Source organism: Oryzias melastigma, unplaced genomic scaffold, assembly GCF_002922805.2.
Source record: "Oryzias melastigma strain HK-1 unplaced genomic scaffold, ASM292280v2 sc00677, whole genome shotgun sequence".
Lineage (NCBI taxonomy): Eukaryota > Metazoa > Chordata > Actinopteri > Beloniformes > Adrianichthyidae > Oryzias > Oryzias melastigma.
The window spans coordinates 4,241-15,101 of record NW_023417265.1 but is presented as its reverse complement, the minus strand read 5'-3'; the positions used below and the strand labels follow the sequence as shown (position 1 = coordinate 15,101).

Genomic DNA, 10,861 nt, shown 5'->3' with positions numbered 1-10,861 from the left:
AAAACGACAACAAACAGCAAAACAACCACAACATTAAAGAAGTAACACAGATTTAAGGATTCTCCACCAAACTGAAAAATATGAAGTATCGGTCTGCGCATGTGCAGTGGATGTAGGTAGTGAAAGAATGAAAGTACTGATGTACAGTCTAACATCTCCTGCTTTTCTCCCTTTTTAAAATATAAATTTCCCCCTTTTTTAAATTTTCTTTGTTTCTATGGGCATCCTCAGGTTTTTTATGCATATATTGAGTTCAAAGATGTTATTAGTGTTTTGCTTTAACAAATGGGTCTCAGTGAGCAAATATTTTGAGTGTGTTTATATCTGCTAATAGCTTTTGAAATACTTTATACATGTTTTATTAAATATATGTTTTAAAGCTTTAAAAAAGAATTTCAGGCTTTTAATAAGTTTTCTGTTGTTGATTCAGATTACATTATTTAATTTAAGTCTTGTTTTAATGCCAGAAACAAATTAAGGAGAAAAGCTGCAGATTCATTAAAAGATTAATAAACTATTGTCTTTATTTTGGATAGAATATAGCTTAAAGACCTCAAGTTTAAAGATAATGATGGTTAAGATGAGTGTTTTACATCGAGTCGCCGCACGAACCGATTAGTCGACTAATTGAAAAAAATAATCGGAGATTAGTCGACTATTGAAATAATCGTTTGTGGCAGCCCTACTCAAGTTATCTGCAGGTCAGCTGATAATCAGGTCAAATTTCACCTTCAAAAGAGGTAAATTCTAGGCGTTGTTTTCTTGAAATCACATTTCACACTTATTTTGCTTCAAATAAAAGCTCAGACGTTCATAATCTCACAGTTCTTGAAGTTTTTCATGCTTTTGATCAGCGCCTTGAGCTGGCGCGGGCCATGAAAAGTACTTCTTAAATAAAGATTTGATTTGATTTGATTTCCAGTGGCTTAGCCAGGTCCAGTCGACCGAGTGGTTTGACAAAGATCCTGGAGTTCAGAACCCAAGTACTTTGGATCTGTCATCTCCTCCATATTAATTACATTTTTTAGGAGCTTTAAAAAAATGAATTTTAAAAAACATTTCAACTTTTGTTGCAACTTTTCCCAAAAGCTGCTGCAACATCAGACGTTTTAGACCATAAATCATAAATATCAGCCACAAAATCCTGGACGATATAAGTAAATGTAACCACAAATTTTAGAACAAAGTCACTGTAAATATGTTTACATGATATTTTTGTTATTTCTTCTGACAGTAATGTTATCAGGGATTGACTTGGTAGAGTAACATTCTAACTGTGACTTTGTGAACTGATCTGACTCAAGTTAGTTTTATTTGAATCCTCCCAGCACAGACAGAATGGATCTGATGGTTCTGATTCTCCACAGAGTGGACCAGCAGAGCTCAGAGACTCCCAGTGGTCCGTCTGTCCAGCAGCATCAAACACAGCTGGACTCCATCTTTCTGGTCTGTACATGAACAACAAGTACTTTTCCATCATTCTGTCCACAGTCATCTCCATGCTGCACTTTGGAGACCAGTGGATTGTCAGTGTGTCCAACATGGAGCTGATGTTTGGCTCCATGACTTCACTCTGATTGGCTCATTCATCTAGAATTCTGTTGCAGCTGCTGGAGGACAACATTGTCACTTTTGTGAAGAAGGAGCTGAAGAAGATCCAGAAGCTTCTGAGTCAGAGGGAGGATGAGGAGGAGGATGAAGATGAAGAGCAGAGGAGCAGCAGAGAGTCACTGATGAAGATCACAGAGAACTTCCTGAGGAGAATGAAGCAGGAGGAGCTGGCTGATCGACTGCAGAGCAGTAAGAGGATTTCTCTGAAGGTTTCAGCTGCTGATAAATGAAGATTTACTGATGTCTCAACACATGGAACCACATGGATTCAAACCCTCATCATTCAGGCTGCAGAGAGTTTATTTACTCTGTTTGTTGTCTTCATTCAGGATCTGCTGCTGCAGTTTGTCGACATAAAGTCCAATCTGGTCTGAAGAAGAAGTTCCAGTGTGTGTTTGAGGGAATCACTAAAGCAGGAAACCCAACCCTTCTGAATGAGATCTACACAGAGCTCTACATCACAGAGGGAGGAACTGGAGAGCTGAATGAAGAACATGAGGTCAGACAGATTGAAGCAGCATCCAGGAAAGCAGACAGAGCAGAAACCAGCATCAGACAAGAAGAGCTCTTTCAACTCCCAGCTGGAAGACAAGAACCAATCAGAACCGTGATGACAAAGGGAGTGGCTGGCATCGGGAAAACAGTCTTAACACAGAAGTTCACTCTGGACTGGGCTGAAGGCAAAGCCAACCAGAACATCCACTTCACATTTCCATTCACTTTCAGAGAGCTGAATGTGCTGAAAGAGGAGAAGTTCAGCTTGGTGGAACTTGTTCATCACTTCTTCCCTGAAACCAAAGAAGCAGGAATCTGCAGCTTTGAAGACTTCCAGGTCATCTTCATCTTTGATGGTCTGGATGAGTGTCGACTTCCTCTGGACTTCCACAAGACTCGGATCCTAAATGACCCTAGAAAGTCCACCTCAGTGGGTGATCTGCTGACAAACCTCATCAGGGGGAACCTGCTTCCCTCTGCTCGCCTCTGGATAACCACACGACCTGCAGCAGCCAATCAGATCCCTGCTGAGTGTGTTGACATGGTGACAGAGGTCAGAGGGTTCAATGATCCACAGAAGGAGGAGTACTTCAGGAAGAGATTCAGAGATGAAGAGCAGGCCAGCAGGATCATCTCCCACATCAAGAGATCCCGAAGCCTCCACATCATGTGCCACATCCCAGTCTTCTGCTGGATCACTGCTACAGTTCTGGAGGATCTGCTGAAGAGCAGAGAGGGAGGAGAGCTGCCCAAGAGCCTGACTGAGATGTACATCCACTTCCTGGTGGTTCAGGCCAAAGTCAAGAAGGTCAAGTATGATGGAGGAGCTGAGACAGATCCTCACTGGAGTCCAGAGAGCAGGAAGATGATGGAGTCTCTGGGAAAACTGGCTTTTGAGCAGCTGCAGAAAGGAAACCTGATCTTCTATGAATCCGACCTGACAGAGTGTGGCATCGATATCAGAGCAGCCTCAGTGTACTCAGGAGTGTTCACACAGATCTTTAGAGAGGAGAGAGGCCTGTACCAGGACAAGGTGTTCTGCTTCATCCATCTGAGTGTTCAGGAGTTTCTGGCTGCTCTTCATGTCCACCTGACCTTCATCAACTCTGGACTCAACATTATGAAACATAAGAGAAAACACAAGTTATTTAAACCTAAACTGAGCAGTCCAGTCCGGTTCTACCAGAGTGCTGTGAATGCGGCCTTACAAAGTCCAAATGGACATCTGGACTTGTTCCTCCGCTTCCTCCTGGGTCTTTCACTGCAGACCAATCAGAAACTCCTACAAGGTCTTAATACTCAGACAGGAAGTAGCTCACAGACCAATCAGAAAACAGTCCAGTTCATCAAGGAGAAGATCAGTGAGGATCTGTCTGCAGAGAAAAGCATCAACCTGTTCCACTGTCTGAATGAACTGAATGATGGTTCTCTAGTGGAGGAGATCCAACAGTTCCTGAGTTCAGGACGTCTCTCCACAGATAAACTGTCTCCTGCTCAGTGGTCTGCTCTGGTCTTCATCTTACTGTCATCAGAAGAAGATCTGGAAGTGTTTGACCTGAAGAAATATTCTCGTTCAGAGGAGGCTCTTCTGAGGCTGCTGCCAGTGATTAAAGTCTCCAACAAATCTCTGTAAGAACTCTCATGAAAATCACCTTCAGTGAACAAATGAATTTGAGTCAAAAACAAAAGTTTTAATAACTGCTGTCTGTCTTTGTTTTCTTCAGACTGAGAGAATGTTCCCTGTCAGAGAGAAGCTGTGCAGCTCTGTCTTCAGTTCTCAGCTCTCAGACCTCCAGACTCAGAGATCTGGACCTGAGTATAAACAACCTGCAGGATTCAGGAGTGAAGCTTCTGTCTGCTGGACTGGAGAGTCCACACTGTAAACTGGATACTCTCAGGTCAGATTTCATTCAACTGTTTTTCCAGGTTGTGTGTTTTTTGTCTTTTTTTAGTAGAAAGTTTCAGATAGATTTCAGTGAAGAAGAAACAATAGAGGATTGTTGCATACAATGTAAAAAATCACAACAATCTGCTAGAGTTAAAAATCTTGTTTTTTCTTTACCTGATGGTTACAAATGTTATCCTGGGTTTTTCACACCAGACTAAAAAAGAGAACCTAAGTCCATCCAGGTGTAGATTTCTGGGATAAGTTCATATGTTCTCTGTGTTCTTTGAAAGAAAACATGAATCAATAACAGAACTGTAGATTTAAAAAGACAAACAATTGCAGCACATTTCTGACCCATAGAGCAGCAGCTCCTTATGAAAATGTGTGAGGAGGTCAAACTATGGTGGACTGACAGGTTTTTCCCACAGATCTGGTTCTGGTGCTTATTTACTGAGCTTGGATCAGCACCAGGTCTTTCATTTCACACAGTATTTAGGTCGGCTTTTAGTTCTCAGTCCGGATGCTTCTAAAGACAAAATCTTTGCTGGATTAGATAGAAGAACCTCTGCAGGTAGTTTTTTTGCAAGACTGGGGGCGGGGCTAAAGGGTCAAAAGAAGCACTATGTTTATAGTTCAACTCAATCAATAAAGTTAACATTTTAAACTGCAGTTGGGAAGAATGAAAATCATAAGCAGGTTTGTTCTGATGAGCTCTGGGGACAGGGCTGATGTGGAAAAAAAAACTCCAGCTGCAAAAAAGTCAGTTTCTGATTACATCAGTTGAAACAAAACTTCAGTCATTCAGACCAGGAAATAAAGACACTGAAGAAGTTGCTAGATGATCAGTTGTCCAGAGTGTAAAAGCCACATGCGGCTCTTTAAGTGCCATCTCATGGCTCCCTGGCGCTTCTTCATAATTGATTAGAAGGTTAAAACTCAGAAGGGACATCTATACATATAGTGATAATGGATGCTGAGAGACTATTTGACAGCATCTGTCTGATCTGTTTTGACCAACCAGCAACAATAAAACGATAGGGTCGTCATCAGCCTCTCCCTCATTCTCACTCCAGGTGCAGGAAGACGTCAAACACAACAGGCCAAAATAACAAAATCAAACGGTGTTAAACAGTCAGACAACAAAACACATACATGAAAACCCAAACTTAAACCTAATTTCAACCAGACTCGCACAAGAAATGGTTCCTCAAAATTCCTTGCACTGCCAGACCCAACAGCAAGCCCAGTGTGCCTGCAACCATCCCTACAATGCTTTTTGTTTTAACCCTTTCAGAGCGAGCGTGTTGCCGGTGACACATTTTTCAAGCACTCTTTAATTTACTCTAATACCTAAATGGTTTGCTCTATTTTAAAAATTCCAACAGTCTCTGAAAGCTGAGACATTGCACTTTCTTGTCAATATTGGTTCAATATGGTAATTCTACCCAGAAGCCCGCGGGGAGCACTTTTGTTTCCCGGTGAGACAGACAGAGAGCGGAGGAGAATGAAAAGTGTTTTTATAACGGCAAAAAAATAGGGAAGATGTCGGAAACACAACCATCATGGGAAATAAAGCCTTCATGAAGGTCCTGAGAAGATTTTGAGACAAAAGGAGCAACGGAAAGAGTCATTTTTGGCGATAAAAGGTAAAGTTTGTGGAGCTGCATTTTCTGGTTATTTTCTGAAGGAATCAAACACTTGCTAGCTAGTTTTTACTCTGAAACACAAACTGTTTGAGAGGAATGTTATTCAAACGTTAGTTAGCTTATTTTTTAGTCATGCATTCTAAGTAATCTTATAAAATAGGCAGACATTTACGTGTTTTCAGGAAATAAATATCCCAATAAATGAAAATATTTTTCTTCAAATGTCCTGTGGGCTGGAGCTCATGATTCTGGTGGACCAAAGACGAGAACGTGTGGGGATTCTGGAGGCTCTGGTGATGTGGTCAAAGATCAAAGCTGTTCACCACATCAACAACAGTGGAGGACAGATGCAGAACCGGATGATGGAGACCCTCATCCACTGAGATTCAACCCCAGACACATCCCAGGTGTCCAACAACCTCTAAATACAGAAAACCATCACCAGGAGCGCAAAAATCAATTTAAGAAGTGGATTGCATCTCCAAACTCCATTACTGTTGTTGTTTTTTCGAATCTTCAAAATAAAAATGATATCAGAAATCTGATTTCTTTATTGCATTTCTTTAATTTCATCAAAGCAATGAAACATACTGTAATTCATGAATATTGTAATGAATTTAAACTTGATGTGGCATCCTACAACAGAGTAGTCACGTGGTGCGTCATTCTCCACAGGATGCGCTGCAGGGAAAATAAACATGTAATCATGAAGGCTCATTATGTATTTGTAACCAACTTAGTTATTTTGATAGTAGTCTAATATAGCTAACATAGATACATACAACATGTGTTGCCTTCCTTATAAGGCTTTTAATTTTTTGTAGCTCCAGAGTGATTTTTTTTTGCTGTTTTTTTAGTCCAATATGGCTCTTTCAACATTTTGGGTTGATGACCCCTGGTCTAGGAGAGACTCTTTTCGAAAACAAATTACAGAAGTTAAGCCAATCATTATGGGGTTGACTAATTTATCAATATGTCCCGTTAAATAAAGCATCAGTTCAGAGAGAAAGTTCTCCTCTTACCACTTGTTTTGGTCCAGATGATGAAGGAAAAATATGTTTTAAAGAAGCCTGCACAGTGATATAGAACGTTTGATCTGTGTGACCGGAACTTCTTTTATAGGTGTGCATTATCCCTGTGCATGATCACTTTTTAATCCACACCCAGCAGCCAATCAGAATTGAGTAAGGCAAGGCAAGTTTATTTGTATAGCACATTTCATGTACAGAGACAATTCAAAGTGCTTTACATAAAACATTGAAAGAAACAATCAAAAGAAATAGTAAAAATGTGATCATAAAAATAAAATAAAAAGAAAGTAAAAGATTTTAATTTAAAACAAGCATAGATAGACAGTGCGGACGTAAACTTTTGAATACATATTAATCAAATGCAACTGAGAACAGGTGAGTCTTTAACCTGGATTTAAATAAACTGAGTGTTTCAGCTGATCTAAGGTTTTCTGGAAGTCTATTCCAGATCTGTGGAGCATAGAAGCTGAATGCAGCTTCTCCATGTTTAGTTCTGACTCTAGGAACTGATAAAAGACCGGATCCAGATGACCGGGGAGGTCTGGCTGGTACATACTGGGTCAGGAGGTCAGTCATGTATTTTGGTGCTAAACCATTCAAAGCTTTATAAACCAGTAACAGAACTTTAAAGTCTATCCTCTGACAGACAGGTAACCAGTGTAAAGACCTCAGAACTGGACTGATGTGGTCTACTTTCTTGGTCCTTGTGAGAACCCGAGCAGCAGAGTTCTGAATAAGCTGCAGTTTCCTGATGGATTTTTTTGGTAGTCCTGTAAAAACACTGTTACAGTAATCAAGTCGACTAAAGATGAAAGCATGCACTAGTTTCTCCAGGTCCTGCTTAGACATCAGATCTTTAATCCTTGAGATATTTTTTAGATGATAATAGGCTGATTTAGTGACTGCCTTAATGTGTTTATCAAAATTTAGGTCTGTGTCTATCACTACACCCAAGATTGAAGCTCTGTAGTGACGTCCAACCTTTTTTCTTTAGCCCCAAAGACAATAACCTCAGTTTTGTTTTTGTTTAATTGAAGTAAGTTGTGACACATCCAGTCATTAATGTCCTCAATGCATTTACCAAGAGCCTGTACAGGGCCTCGGTCTCCTGGTGTCAGTCTAATATATATCTGTGTGTCATCTGCATAGCTATGGTAACTAATGTTGTTGTTCTTTATAACCTGGTCCAGTGGGAGCATGTAGATGTTAAATAGAAGTGGTCCCTGGATGGAGCCTCGGAGTACTCCACATTTAATTTATCTTGGCTCAGAAGTGAAGTTACCAATTGACACAAAATATTTTCTGTTTTCTAAGTATGTTTTGAACCAGTTTAGTACTGCCCCCGTGAGACCCACCCAGTTTTCCAGTCGTCTGAGTAGTATTGCGTGGTCGACTGTATCAAATGCAGCACTGAGATCCAGTAAAACTAGCAATGACATATTTCCACTGTCTGTATTCAAACGTATGTCATTAGCATAGACTGTATATAAAATAACTGGGCGAAGCAAGCCCCCCTACTTCCGTGTTCCATATAGGAAGTACCACTGGGTTGCAAAAAGACCAAAGTCCCATTGACTTACATTGAGAAACAGACAGTTATTTCTCAGTCATTTTATATCTCAGAATAATCATTCTTCCTCTGCTGCTTTCTGATTAACTTCTTTTTTCTAATCCTAATTTTTTTTAAAGATTTTTTTCCATTATCACAAGTTATTAGAGTTATAAATTGACCAATCAGATGGCTCAATAAGCGTTTGTGGGTCTGACGTCGAACGTCTGGGGGATTTGATTGACATATGACGGGTAGCCAATGGGAGCAGACTTCATCAATGGGTCTGTGAAGACCCTTTAACACCTACTTTACAATTCAACAATGTACTGATCATTGTCTTACTGTTGTTTTCCTCAATGGAATGTACCGATGCAGCAGTTTAAAACAACAAGAGGAGCATGCTGTCGACATTTTTAGATGAGGATTTACTCTGTAGAAATAGATTTCACTCTGAGGTTATGTGCTTTGGACTTTTTGTTTGTTTAACGTTCATTTTTCATTTTTCACTCGTATTTTCAAACAGAAAAAAGATCCAGCTGTTCACTTGTTAGGATGGTTATTTATTTTAAATACCACTGAACGCGCTTCTCACGTGCATCTGATCAGACTATAACCTGGCCGCACGTGAAGTAATGCTGCTCCGGCTCGCGCGAGGGGGCCGCGCGCAGTTCGGGCACGGCGTCACCCAAATGCTCCTTTTATCTCGACAAAAAGGAATAAATGTAAGTAAATCCCAAAGGACTGCTGACAGAATCAAATGGTTCTCCCTCAAAGGCTTCAACAATGACTTGTACGATTGTCTCGAGCCGCCGACGCTGAAGTTGGCTTCCGATTCACAGCGAGAGCGTTCCACTGTATTTTTCGAACTCAGACCACCTAAAAACAGGTCCTGTTCGGAAAAATCGGAAGCCAACTTCACGGTCGTCTCGAGCCGGCGTGTACATCCGCGGTCCCGTGGTCAAGGCGTGGAAATAGGCAGACGGTTGCAATAAACTCACTCCTGATTGGCGACAGTACTTCCTGTAGATTCGATGACTCAGCTATGACTCAGACCAATCGCTGAAGATGGGTTGCAGATGGCGGTATCCGTTTCAGGAATTGACGGTGAAAGCGGCGGCCTACTTTCACGAGGAGAGGAAGTAATGCATTTCCAATGGGGGACCTTAGTGCTCGATCTGTCCATTGTTTTTACTGTCTATGGTCATTAGTCACTTTGGTCAGGGCCGTTTCAGTGCTGTGGTTCTGTCTGAAGCCGGACTGGAAGACATCATAACAGTTGTTTTTTTATTAGGAATTCATTTAGCTGATGGAAAACAGCTTTTTCAATGATCTTACTTAAAAATGGCAGGTTTGATATCGGTCTGTAGTTGTTCATTTGAGTTTTGTCTAGACTGTCCTTTTTTAGGAGAGGTTTGATTACAGATGTTTTCAGTGGTTGTGGGAAAACGGCAGATGTTAACGACAAGTTGACAATCTGGGGCAGGGCTGGTTCCAGGATCTTTGAAACTTTTTTGAAAAAGCTTGTGGGTAGAATGTCCAGACAGTAGAAGGAGGAGTTCATTTGATATAGAATGCCCTGCAGTTCTTTACTGTTTATGGGTTGAAACCATGGACTGTATATAAGAATAACTGGACAGAGCAAGCCCCCCTCCTTCCGTGTTCCATATAGGAAGTACCACTGGGTTGCAATAAAGCCAAAGTCCCATTGACTTACATTGACAAACAGACAGTTTTTTCTCAGTCATTTTATATGTCAGAATAATCATTCTTCCTCTGCTGCTTTCTGCCTAACTTCTTTTTTCTAATCCTAATTTTTTAAAAAGTTTTTTTTTTTCCATTATCACAAGTTATTAGAGTTATAAATTGACCAATCAGATGGCTCAATAAATGTTTGTGACGTCGAACGTGTGGGGGTTTGAGTGACAGATGACGGGTAGCCAATGGGAGCAGACTTCATCAATGCGGTCCGTGAAGACCTTTTAACACCTACTTTACAATTCAACAATGTACCAATCATTGTCCTACTGTTGTTTTCCTCAATGGAATGTACCGATGCAGCATTTTAAAACAAGAGGCGCATGCTGGAAGCTTTAACAATTGTTTATATTTTGAAGCCCAATGAGGCAAATCTCTTTGTGATTTTGGGCTATATAAATAAAATTGAATTGAATTGAATTGCTGTCGACATTTTTAGATGAGGATTTACTCTGTAGAAATAGATTTCACTCTGAGGTTATGTGCTTTGGACTTTTTAGTTTTAACGTTTGTTTTTCTTTTATTCACTGTTTTGGTTGTAGCTTATAAATTATACGTTGCGTACATGCGCATAAAATCACCAACCAAAGTTTAATCTCCGCCGCACTTTTCAAGCTTGCAGCCTGAATTAGACGCAGTCGTCTGAGGAGCGCGAGACAAACTTCAATGGATGTTATCATATTTTCAAACAGATAAAAACATCCAGCTGTTTACTTGTTAGGATGTTTATTTTAAATACTGCTGAATGCGCTTCTCACATGCATCTGATCAGACTGTAGTGTGGCAGCGCATGTGAAGAGACGAGCTGGTGCGCGCGCGAGGGGGTCAGCGGCGTCACCCAAATGCTCCTTTAAGCTCGGCAGAAGGAATAAATGTAAGTAAA

General features: G+C 40.6%; 1 protein-coding gene across 1 annotated transcript; it reads left to right on the top strand.

Annotated features, from left to right (window-relative positions):
• Window positions 1–1,730: 1,730 nt before the first annotated feature.
• On the top strand, window positions 1,731–6,023 carry LOC112139559 (NLR family CARD domain-containing protein 3-like; the record flags this gene model as incomplete). The annotated part of the gene is made up of 4 exons (XM_024262385.1): window positions 1,731–1,820; window positions 1,988–3,735; window positions 3,831–4,004; window positions 5,903–6,023. Coding segments are annotated over 4 exons (2,133 nt in total), but the record flags the coding sequence as incomplete, so codon positions are not given.
• Between the last annotated feature and the right edge of the window lie 4,838 nt (window positions 6,024–10,861).